Here is an 18,701-nt window from a genome sequence, read left to right as displayed (position 1 = left end):
GGGACCAATGCTCTGCCTATATAAGTAGCACTCGTGAAAATTTGGTTCAGTTCATTCTTCCCCGCCCGACGCCGCCAGGCTGCCCGTCTCCGCCTCGCCGTCGTCGTCATCGCCCCGCGTCGTCCCGCGCCGCCACCTGCCCCGCGCCCCGTGCCCCGTGACACCGCCGGGCCCTGCCTGTCGCCGCCCCGCCCCGCACCGCACCTCACCATCATCCGTCTTCGCGCCGCCCCTCACGCACCATCGCCGTCACCGTCCCCGTCCCCTGACCGTCGCCCTCGCCGCGCCCCTCATGCCGTCGCCATCCCGTGAGCAAAATTTTTGCTAATTTAATTTGATGTAGTAGTTAATTTAGATGTGTAGTTAATTGAGTTAGATTTTGTTAGATTTTTTTGTTAGATATTTTTGTAGTTCATAGATTTTTTTTGTTAGATGTGTAGTAATTTAGATGTGTAGTTCATAGATTTTTCTGTTAGATTTTTTTTCATATTGTGTTAGATTTTTTTCTGTTAATAGTTTTTGTGGTGATTTTATTGTTGAATATGCATGTTTGTATGTTCATATATATGCAAAGATCGAATATGTCAATTTTTTATGATTTTTTCTGTTCATAGAATTTTAACAATTTTTTTCTATTGTAATTTGTTCATAGAATTTCAATGATTTTTTTTGTTCATAGAATTTTCTTTGTCAATTTATGTATATGTTCATGTTGTGTGTGTATAGGAAAATTGTGCATGATCAAAGTCATTTATGAATATATTCATATTTAGAATAGAGGAAAAGGAAAATAAGAAGAGAAAGTGTTTAATATAATTAGTTAGAAAAATAATAGAACTATAGTTAAACTAGTTTATTTTTAGTAAGTACTACTTTATTTTATTTATAGTAAGTGCTTAATATATAGTTGAACTAGCTAGTTGATTTAATAAACTACTTTATTTTACTATATATACAAGTAGTTTATTCTTAGTAAGTACTACTTTATTTATTTATAGTAAGTGCTTAGTAGTTGAACTAGTTGATTTAATTAATAAAACTACTTTATTTTACTATATATAGAAGTAGTTCCCGCATCGACGTCGACAATGCCTATCCCGCATCCTCGTCGTCGACTCGGCGGTGGAGGCCTGCTTGATCAGGGCCATGTCCGGGACTGGGCTCCGCCGGGCTGGTATTGGGAGGTGCTACCTTCCGGGGGACGTAGGTTGGTGAGGAGCCAGCCCGTTGTTGAGACGATCCTTGTTTAGTGGCGGTCGCGTGGGCCAGTGACGGTGCCGAGGCTTTCGGACACCGCGGAGGTGGTACGTCACCGTGTCAGCGAGGAGGACGAGCACGTCCGTCGCTATATGGTTGCATTGGAGGGCAGGTTCGACAATACCTGGCAGGTTCTTCAGGGATCTCACTGGAGCTACGATCCTGTGATGGTTCCTTATCTTTGGGTGTCCACCGCCCGCGACGATACCGGTCGGGCGCTACGGTTCTAGCTGTATTGGCGATGCTATATGTATGATAGTATTCGAGGAGTATTAGTGATAATATTTGACGATGTATGGACACAAGAGATGATGTACTTTTGGTTATAATTGAATGCATGCTAATTTGAATACTACTTTATTTTACGATTTGGTTTTGCTTATTGAATGCTCATATTGGAAAAGTACTCCTACTTTGAATGCTAAAATTGAAGAGCACTCTATGCAGAAATCTAGGAGCCCCCTCCACCATCCACGCTGTCATGGGGGTAGCTTCTCCTTCATTCCCGTGTGCTAGACAATTTGGTGTAATAATGCACTCGGGAATGAAAGGAGGAGCTATCATCACCGATAGTCAACCCGTGATTAATAATGATGATCTAATTTAGGTTTTTTAGTACATATATTTAATTGTACAAGTTTAATATTTGAATTATGAACATAGGCCGGAAATGTCGTACTCGGACGATGAAAACCGCCCGAGGGAGTGCGACTGGTGCCACGACGACCGAGGTATGTGCGACTGGTTCCTTGAGCTGGACGAAGATCGGAACTTCAGCATTAAGCTTGAGGAGACCTTCGATGTTCATATTGTACGCAACGACGACAATAGTTTCTTTCGTAATTAAGCACGACTTCAACTATTTTAACGTGTATTTTTCATCTTTTCTAATTCGACTAGCTTATCCCATTCTATGCAAGACGCTATGTCTTGGAGAGGATGGGTTTTGAAGACCATGAAAGTATGGAAACCAAAAACATTCACCTAAGGACCCATCATGATGTGGATTTTGAAGTAAAGTTGTACAATACTGAGAGTGTAACCCATTTTGGTTGCAAAAATTGGGAAGCACTTTGCAAGATGTATGGTTTTGATGAGGGTATGCTTGTCACCATGGATCTTGGTGATCCTACAATCGAGCAAGACATTATGGACATTTGGGTCCTTGTGGATACACTTCCAATTCTTCCCCCATGTGAGCTTCTCAAACATAGTTATTAAGTAATTTATATCGTTTATTTCAAAATAGTTGACAGCTTATTTTCATTCTTCAAAGAATATGCGGAAGATGGTAGACAAAACCCACTACACCGATGGCTCCGAATTAACTTATAAGGAGAAAAATCATCTGATCGCATTTTGTACTGATCTTAAGAATTACAATGTCTACAATCAAACTCCTCAACATTATGGTCAATACGTGTCACTAGTGCACGTGTTGAACTACGGTAACTACCATGGAGATACCTTGGTAAGATTTTTTACTATTATGACATCCATGCATCTTTTTGCATACTTCTAAAACTAGTACATCATTGCTAACTACGAAGTTATTACTATGTTTTTCAACAGACAATCAAAGAATGGAAAAAATGTATGGACAGACGTAACGAGCTTCTTGGAAGCAAAAGGAAGCGAAGCACAAGAATTGGAGACAGGATGATCTCCATTCTTCATAATGGAGAGTCAGGATCTATACTGTTTTATGCTATTTTACCTTAAGGGTGTTTAGGTCCTACTTGATACTGATGATCATGTGCTAAGAACAATTATGTAGGGTTGGGTTCGATGACTATGAAGATGATGATCGTATGACTTGTTATTAATAACGAGTAGAAGTTGTATGATGATGCATGATTAGTAGGAATGAACATAGCAGTAGTTATATGATGATGATCATTGTTATTATATATGATGATGTATGATGCGAGCATCAGTTATTATATATCAGCGGGTGAAATGAACATAGCGTTAGTAAACCAAGGACAAAGATATAAGAGAGGACACTTCTCTCTATTAGCTGGCTAATAACAACCTAAATTAACCCCCAAAACCCCTAAACCAGCCACTTTTTTAAAAAAAACTCAGCTCCAGCCAGCTACTGACGCATGGAAGCATTTTGGTCCCGGTTCATGTCACCAACCGGGACCAAAGGCCCCTTGCCTGGGCTGCCCGCAGTGGCCACGTGGAGGCCCATCTGTCCCGGTTCGTGTAAGAACCGATACTAAAGGGGGAGGGCATTAGTACCGACCTTTTTGTCCTGATTCTTAAACCGGGACAAAAGGCCCTTACGAACCGGGACAAATGCCCTGTTTTCTACTAGTGAGTTACCAGTGACAGTAGGATGGTGGATGCCACCGAGGCATTGAAGATCGCCGGGATAGATGGTGGCTTCTTCAAGCTGAACCCCAAGGAGGGGCTTGCAATTGTAAATGGCACGACGGTTGGTTCTGCCCTTGCAGCCATGGTATTGTTTGACTGCAACATCCTCGCTGTCCTATCCGAAATTTTGGCCGTGATGTTTTGTGAGGTAATGTATGGCAAACTGGAGTACACCGACCACCTGATCGACAAGCTGAAACATCACCCTGGCTCGATCGAGGCTGCGGCTATCATGGAGCACATTCTGGCAGGTAGCTCATTCATGGTCCATGCCAAGATGGTGAATGCTATGGACCCACTCCTCAAGCCAAAGCATGACAGGTATGCACTCCGTACCGTGCCTCAGTGGCTTGGCCCGCAGGTTGAGGTCATTCGGGCAGCTACCAAGTCTATCGAGCGTGAGGTGAACTCTGTCAATGACAACCCGGTCATCAACGTCAAACGTGGCAAAGCACTCCATTGTGGTAATTTCCAGGGGACACCCATCGTTGTGTCCATGGACAATACTCGTCTTGCCATTGCTAACATTTGTAAACTCATATTCGCGCAGTTCTCAGAACTTGTGAATGAGTTCTACAACAATGGGTTGACGTCGAACTTGGCTGGCAGTCGCAATCCAAGCTTGGACTATGGTCTCAAGGCATCGAGATTGCCATGGCCTCCTACTGCTCTGAGCTCCAATACCTTGCCAACCCAATGACCACCATGTGTGTAAGTGTAGTTTCTTTTTCATTTGGCTGGAATTTGTATCCTATCATTTTGTAACACGTGTACATTTGTGCAAAATGTGTCTTTTGCCTGTTCTGGAACACCTGCGCATATTGCACCCAGCCAAAACAAGTCACACAACCCAGGAGAAACTAATTCCGGGGTATCCAACGAAACGAGGCCGCAGTGAACACTTTTCCTGTGTTGAGCCTCTAGTGCTGCCGTGTGGCGCATTTCCATGCTGCCACATGGTGTGAGATGTGCGCTTCTGCTCTTGGAGCAGTTTTTTCTTCGGGTTTTTCTTTGTTTCTCATCTTTTGGAGTTTCATTTTTTAGGTTTATAATTCTTTTTGGATCTTTTGTTTTTTCAGGTCTCTGTTTTTTTTCGTTTACTTTTTTCCGTTTTCATTTTGTTCTCGACTTTACCTGTTTTCTGTCTTTTTAGATTATCTGTTTTGGGGGTTTCTCTGTTTCATTTGTTTTTTATATGGCTGGCAATAGTGTATGCTTCCTGTGTGAAAGCATAACTAACAAAAGCACTGATATACTTTCGCATGAAGAACAAGTTATATTTCTGTGTATTAGGACAATGGCAGTGTGATTAATATTAGCTGGCATCTTTCCTGTGGCGAAGAAAATCTTTACTGCTGCGATAACTTGTTCTTTCATAATGCCCCAGTTTCGTTGATAGAACCTCGCAGGAAAACCATCTGTGCCAGGTGCCTTTAAGGGCCCTATTTGAAACAGCGCATCTGAAATCTCTCTGTCCGTGAACTCCTGGCATAGCATCTCATTCATCTCCACCGAGACCTTGTTCTCAAATAATGCTATATAAAGTGGATCAACCGATGACACTCAAAGAGTTCCGGCCCATAAGTTTTTGCACAGTGCTACATAAAGTGATTGCTAAGTGTTTGGCAAACAGATTGAGACCCATTTTGGGAGAGATTATTTCCATCAACCAAAGTGCATTCGTTCCTGGGAGATTGATCACGGATAAAGCGCTAGTGGCTTTCGAGTGCTTCCACTTCATTGAGCAAAATAAAAATCTGGAGAAAAACTTCTGTGCATATAAGATTGACCTCTCAAAGGCGTATGACCGTGTGGACTGGGGTTTCTTGGAGAATGCGATGAAAGGCCTAGGTTTCGCTCACCGGTGGATCGAGTGGATCATGTCATGTGTGACCTCGGTGAGTTATTCTGTCAAACTTAATGGAACCTTGCTGGATTCGTTCCTCCCGACCCATGGTCTGCGCCAAGGAGATCCCCTATCTCCCTTTTTATTCCTATTTGTGGCAGATGGATTGTCTGCACTGCTCCAAAGAGAGATCAATAATAGTCAGATAGTTCCATTGAAAGTGTGCCGTAGTGCCCCTGGAATATCACATTTGCTCTTCGCCGATGATACACTGCTATTCTTCAAGGCAGAGGTGGATCAAGTTGTATGCGTGCAACAAGTTATTAATTCATATGCTCAAGGGACGGGTCAGCTTGTTAACCTCGACAAGTGCTCTCTAATGTTTGGAAAATCATGCCCTGCTGATGCTCAGGAAGGAATTAAAGCAGCGTTGCAGGTTACCCAGGTGGAGTTTGAGCCTAAGTACCTAGGCTTGCCGACACCGGAGGGGAGAATGACTCGAGGTAAATTCCAAAGCATACAAGCGAAAATGGTGAAGAGTATAGTGTTATGGGGCGAGGGCTCTCAGGGAGGGAAAGAAGTGCTAATTAAGGAAGTCTCCCAAGCACTTCCCACGTTTCTAATGGGTGTTTTCAAGCTTCCTGACGGCTTATGCGAGGATTTAACAAAGATGATACGGAACTTTTGGTGGGGGGCGGCACAGGGACAGCGGCGTACTCACTGGGTGTCATGGGACATTATGCTAAGGCCCAAATCACATGGCGGCATGGGATTCCGAGATATGAAACTTTTTAATCAAGCGCTGCTAGCCAAGCGGGCATGGAGGCTAATTGAGAACCCCCAGAGCTTATGTGTGCAGGTGCTCAAGGCGAAATACTACCCTAACGGGTTCTTGGTGGATACGGTCTTCACCGGCAATGCTTCCTCAACCTGGCAAGCCATTGAATATGGGTTGGAGCTCCTTAAGAAAGGGATTATCTGGCGTATCGGTAACGGCTCCCAAGTCCGTATATGGCGTGATCCTTGGATCCCTCGTGATCAGTCCGGGCGACCAATGACTCCGAAGCGACGCTGCCGACTCAAGTGGGTTTCTGATCTCCTCAATACGGATGGTACATGGAACAATGACCTCCTGCGACAGCATTTTTATCAGCAAGATATATATAGCATCCTTCAGATCAAGACCTCGAACAGGCTAGAAGCTGACTTCCTTGCGTGGCATCCGGACAAACATGGCTGCTTTTCTGTACGGAGTGCCTATTACCTGGGGCTTCACGAACGCATGGAGGCGCAGGACTGTGGTGCGTCGAGTATTCGGCCGGACGGACGGCGGCTAGTCTGGGACCTAATCTGAAAGAACGGGGCACCAGCGAAAGTACGTGTATTTGCATGAAGTGCTGCTCGTGAGTCCCTAGCTACTCAAGCTACCAAGAACCGCATGCATATGGAGCAAGATCCTACATGTGTACTATGCGGCCATGCGGTGGAGGATGTACATCATGCCGTGGTACAATGCCCCCATGCAACGGCACTCTGGGCAGCCATGAGAGACTACTGGGACCTCCCGACCATAGAAGACTTGCGTGATGCCGAGCCCGAATGGTTGTTTCGTCTGCTTGACAACCTGTCTGATGTACAGAGGTTGGCTTCCCTGATGATCATATGGAGGATTTGCTACGCGAGGAATGAGATCACTCATAATAAACCACCGGTTCCGATCGAGGCTTCGCGCAGATTTCTCACGAGCTATATCACGTCTTTGCTTGCGATACAGCATCACCCGGAGGCGGATTTGACAAAAGGAAAGCAGGTGATTGACCTCACAGGAAGCATGCCGAAGAGCACACATGCAATAACAGTAGCGCGCGCTGGGAGATTCCCGATGCAAACCATGCAAAACTTAATATTGATGGCGCTTTTGTTAAGGAAAATGGCACGGCTGGGGCTGGCATGATTTTACGTGGTCATGAAGGTGATGTCATCTTTGCCGCGATACGGGTCCTTTTTAACTGTGGTGATCCCTTGGAAGCCGAGATGGCGGCGCTGGATGAAGGACTACAACTTGCTCTCCACTGGACTAATCTGCCGTTGCTTGTTGAAACGGATTGTGGCGAGCTGTTAAAGATGGTGCAGTCGAAAGATAAAGACCGGTCGAGGTATACGTACCGGGTTAATGAGATCAGAAGAGTTCTGGCTCAAGAAAGGAACATTAGTCTAGCTAAGATCAGCAGGCACGCAAATCTGGCGAGCCACACCCTAGCTTGTATGGGTCGCTCGCAACAGCGCACGGCATGCTGGCTCCGGAATTCCCCTAGGGAGATAGCTAGCATTGTCGAATCTGAATGTAATCATCATAGTTGATTAATGAAAAGTTCCTTTCCCGCAAAAAAAAATTATATTTCTGTGTTTCCCCATCCCCAAAAGCAACATAATTGTGCTTCTGCATGAAGCATAAGTTTTGCTTCTGTGCTTCATCAAAAGTGAAGCAACGAGTGAATAGTGAAGTACAGTTGTGCTTCCCAAAAAAGTGAAATACAAATTTGCTTTTGTGCTTTCCCAAAAGTGAAACACAGTTGTGCTTCACCCAACGGAAGCACATATTACTTTGCCTGAAAGTGTTGAATATCGTGATTAGCTCTTTTTTTAAGTATCCTGATTAGCTAGGAAAGATAGGATAGCATTTGATTTATTATATCTTGTCTTATACTTCAAGTTGATCATGTACTTCTATATACATATGCATGCGAGGCTCAACGAATACATCCAACAATTTCACAAATCCATCTATATTCCTTCTACATGGTATCAGCCTAACCCCGATCCAAACCCTAGCCGCCGCCGCCGCTTCCACACCGCGCCGTAACGGGGCGGTCGATCATCATGATTGCCATCGGGGGCCACGCCACCCGTACATAGGGTTCTTCTGTCGATGCAATTGATCCTGCCCTAGAGAGTTTTTTTCCCGATCCTTTGATCTGGATTTTTATCTCTTTCGTTGGTCGTTTTGATCGTCGCTTATTTTTTGTTTTCCTATCTATGATCGATTTGCGTCGCCCGCCACCGTTCATCTTCTACAACTCGCCTTTACTTCATCATTGGTGGCGTCGGTCATGAGACGGTAGCTTGCGCACTCTTGCGCCAGATCGCTGGCCCGCACCATGTGGCCGCCGCTACTCATGCGGCTGCTCGCACGGTCCTGCTGGCCATTGTCTTCGGCCGCTTACGCCCGTGATCACTCGAGTGCTGACGTGCCAACGCGGGCGAGACCGATTTTTCATGCGTCTGCGCAGCGTTGTTGGTTGCTCAGGTTTCGACGTACGGCTGCTCTTTCCGGATGATGCATCCCGCGTGGGCTGCTTGAGTACATGTACAATCAGCCTTCGTGGATTTTGTGTCTATGCGATCAGCTTTCATGTACCACAAGTCCTGTTGGGTTGCGCGCTCATGGATAGCCCGGCTGCGCGGACGCGTGCCACTGGTACGTTTGGGCCACGGGCGCCTTCATCTCCGGCTGCGACGCACGTTGTCGGTACCTCGTCGCCTGTCTGCTTCTTCTCGTTCTCGCTCGTCGTATTTTCGGTCTCATCAATCGTAGATGCACGTCGTTGTGGGATTTTGTGAAGATCATCATCGAGTAGGATGCGCCCCTTCTTCAATCGAGTAACGGGCTACCGGTGTGTTGCCCCATCGAGTCGCAGCATCGTCGTCCCGTGGTTCTCCTGCAGCTACACCGCCCCGTGCGTCGCGGTTGCGTCACCCCTTTGGACCGTAGGGCTGCGGCAAGCGGTTCATGCCACCGTTCTGAGGTCATTCCCGCGGTTGCACCGATGCGCGCGCTGCCGTTGCATCGCCTTTTCGGGCCGTAGTGTCGCGACCCGCGGTCCACTGCCGCGCCGAGGCCGTCCGCTCTAGGCCGTCCCCGTGGCTGCACCGACCCTCGCGCTTCCACTGCGTCGCCCTATCGGGCCGTAGCGAGCGTGGCACGCGGTCCCTGCCGCCGCCCTGAGGTCTTCCCCGTCGCTGCCTCAACCCCCCCGTGTTGCCGCTACGTCGCCCCTTCGCGCTGTAGTGCCGCGACACACGGTCCACTCATTTTCTCCATGCGTCGACTTCTACGTGGTATGCATCACGCCGTCTCCCTAGGAGCTCGAATGCCACTATCTGTGCCGGTCTTCGTCTCGCTGTCCAGTTCGTCTTACCTACTTCGAGCACCGCCGCTGCGCTCCAAACCTAGCCACCGCCGCCACCTGTTTCTTAGGCCGCCGCCGCCTCTCTTCATCCTCGGCGCCGCCGCCGCTCGCTCACCCGAACCGCGCTGCCCGTCCACCCCCTTGGTCTTCGTCCAGCACCAGCTCATCGCTAGCATCATCGTCATCTTCCCCGACCACTTCATCTACTCCGACAACCACGGTCGACATCGGCACCTTCTACTCCACGTCGACTGGCGCCGCAACCATCGTCGAGTCCTTCTCTGCTAGCCCCCTTGACATGGCATATAGCTCGTGCAGGTCCTCGTCAACGCCATGCCTGATTCTGGCAACACCGACACATGCCTTTGTCCAGAACGTGTTCCCAGGCCTGGCAAGCCTGGAGCGGCGCCTCATCAACATCGACTTACGCATGTCCTGTGCTGGCAACACCGATGCGTGCCTTCGTCGACGACGTGTCATCGGGCTTGGCAAACCCAGCACGACACCTCGTCCACACCGTCTTTTTCCTGTGCACCTCTACCTCGGCACCACTGCACCCATGACTAATTCGGCGCCTTCTTGCACCCGCGCGCAACTCCACGACGGCTACCTCGACACCGTCCATGACAATAATACGTGCAACACACGTGCACGCGCACGCTTACTAGTAGAGATAAGGGAAGTGACCCATTGGATCATTCAAGTTTCATTCAGTTGAGAAACTATATTTTTCTTTGATGCGGGTGATATTTCAGTAGTAGATTGCTAGTATTTTGATACAAACTAGTGGTTGGGGCGCGTCATTGCACACAGTTTGAGCGAAAGGTGCGCGTGTTTCTCTGTATTAAAGAAAAAGAACAAAAAACTCACCTCCATCTAAAAAAACTCACCTCCATGGCTCCATCTCAATTTTCTTTTAAAAAACTTTCTCACAACAGCCAGCCAACAGATCGTTCCAATTTTATTGGATGTCCCCGAAGGGACCAGCCAGCCAACAGATGAGACATGGACATCACATCCATCTAAAAAGAGCATTAGCGGCGCATCTCCAGATCTGAGGTTTGCTTCAGCGCCGGCGCAGAGCTTGGGAGGTAGTACAGGAGCGGAAGCAGATTGTGGTCTGCATCAGCAACATCTGAAAAATGATGGAAGTGTTGGGTTCATGGTTCATGGATGGTAGATATGATTTTCTCCTCCGATATTTTAGTTGTGTGGGGATGTCAGATCTGAAGTTCGATGACATGTCCGGTGTGTTGCCCTGGTCTGATCTGTTCAACGGTAATGGTTTCCCCTTTGGTGAGCCACCTTGGAGTTCCGTAAAGCTGCATATCAGTGATGGAGCCGCGTCGAGCTCAGGTGAGGAGATGGTCCGCTATTTTTCCCTTTGATGGCTGCTGTGATGGTGCTAGAGGCTGGTGATGCGCGTTGGTGTCAAGCTCAAAGGATTCTTCTGTCTTGATTGTATTTTTTCTGTTTGACTAGTGTCCCTTTGGGCAAAGATTAGCGTTCTATTTTTTTAGTTTTGTCAGGTTAATATTTATCATGGCTTATACTATGATCTTAATGATATAAATGAGACACGATATTACGATGCAAAAATGGTGCATGGAATCCAATCAGACACCTTAAAGTCGTGTGCCTACAATTTTATAGAGCACTTAATTATTTTTAGGATTGTAATAAGGTTTCTTACCTTATAATACTTCGTAGGATATCGGCGCACAAGGAAGGACACGATTGTGGCCTATTCACATTTCCTACTATAGGGCAAGTAGCGATCCTTTTTTTGTGTACAAAATCTGTTAACAAGGATACATATAGGGTGTGTTTGGTTGTGTTCTCGTCTCAGTATAGTTGTTCTCTCTTCATACATGCTCAACTCAACACCCTTCTTCATGCATGCTCAACTCAACACCCCTCTTCATGCATACTCTCTTTATGCATGCTTCTAGTGTATTCGTGCTAAGCTAATGTGGACTCATGCACCCTTCATACACTCTACCAAACACATAAAAGTGGGTCGAGAAGGGAACTCTTGGGCTCATGCACCCTTTATACACCCTACTAAACACACCCATAGAGAGTCCAAAGGACGGACGCTAACCTACCAATGTCGGTTGCTTCCATGGCCTCCCTGCAAGCCTACGCCTCGTCGGAGGAAGACACCTCCCCCGACGGTTCTGACCATCAATTGGTGGAGAAACAGCGTCTAAACCAATTATCGAAGCAGCACGACTCCTCCTCCGACGGAGCTGGCGCCGGAGGAGGAGTCGTGCTGCGTCGATGCTTGGTTTAGAGGCTTCTCCACCCGCCGCCACTGCAAAGCACGATGAGGTAAGTCCCAGATTCCGAGTCCGAGTCCGGCAAGTCGCCGCCCAAGTCCCAACCCAAGAGGAAGACCATCCATGCGGAGCTTGTCGAGCCCAAGAGGATGAGGATGCAACCTGAGGTCGCTCAACTTGCGCTGACGCAACCTGAGGTAACTGAACATGCTCTGGAGCGATGTGGTTAGTTATTTTGGTTTCAATTCTGCTCAGTATTTATATATACTTACTACCGGCCTTATCGAATTTTGGTTCAGGTCGGACTTGACATGTCTGAACGATTGATTGATTTAAGTACTAATGATTTGGGGTCTCTCTTGAACTGGGCCTCTTAATTCATATATTTTGTTTGAACTACATGCATATGGATCGAGATTATCTATTGTGCTCGTTAATTATTCTGCTGCTGTAGACATGAGAGACCATGACGCCTACTCTTTATTTTATTTTTTGATTGGTATTGGTTTCATCGGTAATTTGATTCGTTGTGGATTACCGCCCACGTTCACAATATTCTTGGAGAACTGCCATTAATTGGATAGCACAAAGATAGAGGTGGTGCGTCTCTTAGAACTAGTGCAAGGCTATGCTCATAGGTCTCCGCCGGTGAGTAGCATGAACCGGCAGTCTCGTGCCATGGAGATCCTTAGAGGTTTGTTGTAACCGAAATTGGTCGGCGACCATCAGTGCAAGGTGATAGAGTGGTTTAGTAGAGAACCTGCTGGACATATGAAGGTGCAGCCGTTATCTGGTAGTAGCAATGGGAATTTACAAATCCACACTCGTCGCAGCCATCCATTTCGTTTGAACATGGCACTTTCATGGCATCGATCAATTGCTCAAGTCTGCGGCAAGGAATAGCTACTACTTTCGCAACAGAGAACACAAAATTTGCCCATTATCAGCAGATGACACAAAACGTGCGATGTAAGAAAATTCAACATAACAATCACCAGCAACAATCACTACAAATCACCGGATTGGAAACTGAGTCTGAACTGCTATGAATCCTGCTTTCAGACACCAACAATCAAGATCCTGCACGGTACCATTTTGCTACGAATAGCAGGAGCCAAACAAGTACTAAAAAGCAAAAGGGAATAATTGCAATTTAAAACAGCATGCAACTTTCACCTTTGCCCTGTTACTATCCAGGGAGAAAAGATTCTTGCTTTTACTCCTAGTAAAAAACAGGAAAGCATCTAAATTGATGCACTTTTAGGAAGAGGAATGTGCAACATTCAATTAATAAAAACAATATTACTGAACTCCAATTTTACTGAATAAACTGCTCTTAAATTTCAGAGAAAATGGCAGGCAACTTTGCCTGTTGTCTATGTCCTCTATGCAGCATGTGATAAATACTAGCATTATGTCTCTACATTCAGTTTTCACAAACAAAACAATCAAAGATGCTGCAAAGTGACATTTGTTCATCCTCGCAAGAACTGCAGCAATCAAACAAGAGTAAAATGAACAGGCAAGCAAGCCAAGTAGGATTACTAGTTACCACTTACCAGTGATCAGCTGCATATATAACCTGCAAGATACATTGGCAAACATTGCCATGGACAGAATCAATCAAAGCCCAACCAAGGTTCAACCTTCGATCACTACCACCAGTTCACTACCAAATCACCGATGTCCAACCATGGTAAATATATATAGTACTCCAGCTTAATTAAGGCGACTAGTAGATAATAAGGAGCCCAAGGCGACCAAGTAAGTAATCAGCCACGGGGACAGGGCTCCTGCTCGTCTTCACCTGCTTGTCGATGCGGAGACGGATCAAGACAAATAACAAATTCAACTCCAGCACTTGGGAGAGAAACAAGCATGCGTAATGGCCTGTTTGGCTGGCTCCCAGGAAAAAAGCTGTCCAGCCCAGGCATCACTCCCACTCCCAGGCATCCGATTTGGGAGGCATGGGGGTGGGGCTGAGATCGCCGCCTGGTAGGCCTCATGCCCTTATGCTTGAAGAACTCCCATGCACACAGATAGCAATTTACAATTTAGAAATTTATCCATAAGTCACACAGATTACGTAATTTCATGATGATGAATTCAAACAACAAAACTTAAGCTAACGGCCTACAATTCCAAGATGACAACAGTAGCATCAGAAGAAGTTTGTACCACCAGTGGTACTGTAGATGGTGTTAGAGTTGAGAAAGGTGAGCTCACCAGCATCAGTTTGTACCACCGGTGGTACTGTAGATGGCGTCAGAGTTGAGAATGGTGAGCTCACCAGCATCTCCCATCGCCTCCTGCCTACGTCATCTCGTCCTACTCGCCTCACACTGCCGCCTCCAGAGAACAGTGGTGCAATGGTACCAGAAAAGCTTCTTCAGAACATAGGAAGGTACCCAACAAGATCAACTTGCCAGACATTGACATGTTCGTCTCTTATCGACAACGGGGGATGGTTAAACAGTCGTGTGGGGATGGCAGATCTGGAGTTCGACGGCATGTCCGGTGTGTTGCCCTGGTGTGATCTGTTCATAGGTAATGGTTAAATTGATATTTATTGTAATTTATACTAATGATCTTTATGATATAAATGAGACACGTATTACCATGTAGAAATGATGCATGGAATCCAATCAGATAACCTTAAAGTCGTGTGCCTACAATTTTATAGAGCACTTAATTATGTTTAGGATTGTAATAAGGTTTGTTACCTTATAATACTTTGTAGGATATGAGAGCACAAGGACACGATTGTGGCGTGGTCACATTTCCTACTAGGGCAAGTAGCTATCCATTTTTTGTCTATAAAATCTGTCAAGAGGGATACATACATAGAGTCCAAAAGACGTACCCTAACCTACCACTACTGGTTGCTTCCATGGCTTGCCCGCAACCCTACGCCTCGTCCGAGGAAGACACCTCCCCCGACGGTTCTGACACCCAACTGGTGGAGAAACAGCTTCTAAACCAATTATCGACGCAGCACGACTCCTCCTCCGACGGAGCCGGCGTCAAGGAGGAGTCGTGTTGCGTCAATACTTGGTTTAGAGGCTTCTCCATCCGCCGCCACTGCAAAGCACGATGAGGTAAGTCCCAGATTCCGAGTCCGAGTCCGGCAAGTCGCCGCCCAAGTCCCAACCCAAGAGGAAGGCCATCCATGCGGAGCTTGTCGAGCCCAAGAGGATGAGGACGACCCACCCGCCGCAGCCGAGGATGCAGCCTGAGGTCGCTCAACTTGCGCTGACGCAACCTGAGGTAACTGAACATGCTCTGGAGCGATGTGGTTAGTTATTTTGGTTTCAATTCTGCTCAGTATTTATATATAGTACTTCCTCCGTAAACTAATATAAGAGCATTTAGATCATTATTTTAGTTATCTAAACGCTCTTGTATTAGTTTACAGAGGGAGTACTTACTACCGGCCTTATTGAATTTTGGTTCAGGTCCGACATGTCCGAACGATTGATTGATTTAAGTACTAATGATTTGGGATCTCTCTGAACTTAGCCTCTTAATTCATATATTTTGTTTGAACTACATGCATATGGATCGAGACTATCTATTGTGCTCGTTAATTATTCTGCTGTTGTAGACATGAGAGACCATGACGCCTACTCTTTGGTTTGTGGTTTCATCGGTAATTTGATTCGTTGTGGATTACCGCCCACGTTCACAATATTCTTATAGAGAACTTAATTGGATAACACATCGATGGAGGTGCATCTCTTAGAACTAGTGCAAAGCTACGCCCACAGGTCTTCGCCAGCGAGTAGCATGAACGGGCAGTCTCTTTAGAGGTTTGTTGTAACCGAAATTGGTCGGCGACCATAAGTGCAAGGTGATAGAGTGGTTTAATAGAGAACCTGCTGGACATATGAAGGTGCAGCCGTTATCTGGTAGTAGCAAATGAGAATTTACAAATCCACCCTCATATTTCTCTTTTTTGCTGGTTGCTGATGGACTCGTTGCAGCCATCCATTTCGTTTTAACATGGCACTTTCATGGCATCGATCAATTGCTCATGTCTGCGGCAAGGAATAGCTACTACTTTGGCAACAGAAAACACAAAATTTGCCCATCATCGGAGACGACAGAAAACGTGCGATATAAGAAAATTTAACATAACAGTCAGTAGCAACAATCACTACAAATCACCGGATTGGAAACTGAGTCTGAACTGCTATGAATCCTGTTTTCAGACACCAACAATCAAGATCCTGCACGGTACCATTTTGCTATGAATAGCAGGAGCCAAGCAAGTACTCCCTCCGTCCCAAAATAAGTGTCTTGAACTTAATACAAATTTGAACTAGAGCTAGTACAAAGTTGAGACACTTATTTTGGGACGGAGGGAGTATTAAAAAGCAAAAAGGAATAATTGCAATTTAAAGCAGCAACATGTTGATCCAGTTACATTCTTAAATTACAGAGAAACATCATGCAACTTTCACCTTTGCCCTGTTACTATCCAGGGAGAAAAGATTCTTGATTTTACTCCCAATAAAAAACAGGAAAGCATCTAAATTGATGCACTTTTAGGAAGAGGAATGTGCAACATTCAGTTAATAAAAACAATATTACTGAACTCCAATTTTACTGAACAAACTGCTCCTCAAGTTATGTTACGAAAAACCAAATTTAGTTTTGAGACACCAACAATAAAGATCCTACATAGCAACAAACCAGCACCCAGTAGATATGCATGCTACATATTGAGTTCTCAAGAAGCCAGCAATCAAGATCGTAAAAGGTGCCATTCAGTCATCACATCAAGAACAGCAGCATCCAGAAAAGTAAAATGGAACATCTATAGCTTTGAGAGGCAAACAAGGAATGACTGCAATTTATGCCATGGAAATGTTAATCCACAAGCATATCACATACAAGCTTCAGAGAATACGGGAGGCAAGTTTCAGCGTGTCCAGGTGCCCTGTGTGTTGCAGCAGCCTACAACCTATCAGGCATCCATCTCCGCAGATAAAGAAAGTCAACGTAGGAACAGGAAACCTATGGAGCAGGTGCCGATCGAGCGATCACCTTGAAGATGGCACAGAGAACACAAAACATGACCAGCCTCACACAGAAGAAAATAAGAAAATTGGAATGACATTCAGCAGGAACGAAGAAACACAGGTTTTGGAGGAACACGCGATAGTGTGCAATGCCTCCCGCCGCGCGGTCCTTTCAAAAGTTCATAGCAGCAGAGCGCAATGTGAGCCAAAAAAGATCATCTACTGCATTGTAAGAGGCCGGTCAAACAAGCATTTCACTTCCCCAGTTCTCCCCACTAGATTGAAAACAGGCCGGCTGCTCCTCGGCAACATCATGGAAAACAATATTCAGTTTTGAGACACCAATAATTAAGATCCTACTTCTACATAGTAAGACCAACTAGACTAGCATTCCACTACTACCCACTGGATTGGAAATTCAGTCATAACTGCTGCATTTTCAGCTTGGACACACCGACAGTTAACATGTTACAAGGTACTCCCATTTTGGAATCCTAGCAAGAACACCAGTGTATCCACCGAAATGTTGACTATGCCTGCTGTCTATGTTCTCGATGCAGCATGTGCTAAACTAGCGTTTCCCTAGGCCGGACTAGCTAGCTGCTACATTCAGATTTCACAAACAAGCAATCAAAGATCCTACAAAGTGGCATTTATTCATCCTCGCAAGAACTGCGGCAGTAAAATGAACAGGCAAGCAAGCCAAGTAGGATCACTAGTTACCACTTACAGTGATCAGCTGCATATATAGCCTGCGCGATACATTGGCCAACATTGCCATGGACAGAATCAATCAAAGCCCAACCATGGTTCAACCTTCGATCACTACCACCAGTTCACTACCAAATCACCAATGTCCAACCATGGTAAATATATATAGTACTCCAGGTTAAGGCGAGTAGTAGATAATAAGGAGCCCAAGGTGACCAAGTAAGTAATCAGCCACGGGGACGGGGGCTCCTGCTCGCCTTGACCTCCTTGTCGATGCGGAGACGGAGGACGATCCCTCCCCCTTCCGGCGCCGGCACGACGGACGGCACCGGCAGGCACCTGCCACCCGCGCCCATGGCCGCCTCCTCGGAGGGCACCGCGCAGCTCCCCACCTTGGCGTCCAGCATCACGACGTCCATGTGGCCGGTGTCCGTGTCCACGGGCGCGTGCACCCACACCTTGCACCTGTACCACGACGCCGCCGGCCCTTCCTCCTCCGCGGCCGCGCTCACGCGCACCACCTTGACGCCGCGCTCGCTCGCCACGAGCAGGAACAGCCGCTCCCCGTCCTCCGCGGCAAGCAGCCGCCGCCCCTGCTCCAGCGCCTGCATCTGGACCTCCAGCACGGACCCGTAGGCGATGTCGGTCACTTGCCACTGGTGGCACTCGGCGAGGTGGCCGCGGAGCGCGGGCGGGGGGCCGAGGAACCCGCATCCGGGCTCGGGGCAGCGGCACGGCGCGTGCGGGCACACCAGCCGGTGGTCGCTCACCATACAGTACTATGGAGCTCCCACAGCCGTACGCCTGGTTGGGGGCCTTGGGGCAGGGCACCCTGACCGCCAGGAGGTAGCGGTCCGCCCCCTCGTCGCGCTCGTACGCGCCGTCGCACGCCGGGCACTTGTTGGCCTGGCTCTCGGCGCAGGGGCCGCACGCCACGTGCTTCGCCGGGCACTGCACAAGAAGCAAATTAGTGTGTGTGTGTGTGTGTGTGTGTGTGTGTGTGTGTGTG

General features: G+C 46.9%; 1 protein-coding gene and 1 pseudogene across 1 annotated transcript in view; one reads left to right on the top strand and one right to left on the bottom strand.

Annotated features, from left to right (window-relative positions):
• LOC119279187 overlaps positions 1 to 4,404 on the top strand; it is a 28,926-nt pseudogene extending 24,522 nt beyond the window's left edge.
• A 13,205-nt stretch (positions 4,405 to 17,609) lies between these two features.
• Positions 17,610 to 18,701, bottom strand: part of LOC119280652 — a 2,021-nt gene continuing 929 nt past the window's right edge. The window contains exon 2 of the mRNA XM_037561443.1: positions 17,610 to 18,643. Coding sequence (XP_037417340.1) covers positions 17,920 to 18,465 — 546 coding nt within the window. The 5' untranslated portion in view covers positions 18,466 to 18,643 and the 3' untranslated portion in view covers positions 17,610 to 17,919. The remainder of the gene's footprint in view (positions 18,644 to 18,701) is intronic.

This window comes from Triticum dicoccoides, chromosome 3B (genome assembly GCF_002162155.2).
Source record: "Triticum dicoccoides isolate Atlit2015 ecotype Zavitan chromosome 3B, WEW_v2.0, whole genome shotgun sequence".
Classification (NCBI taxonomy): Eukaryota; Viridiplantae; Streptophyta; class Magnoliopsida; order Poales; family Poaceae; genus Triticum; species Triticum dicoccoides.
This window is presented reverse-complemented; position numbering and strand designations above follow the sequence as displayed.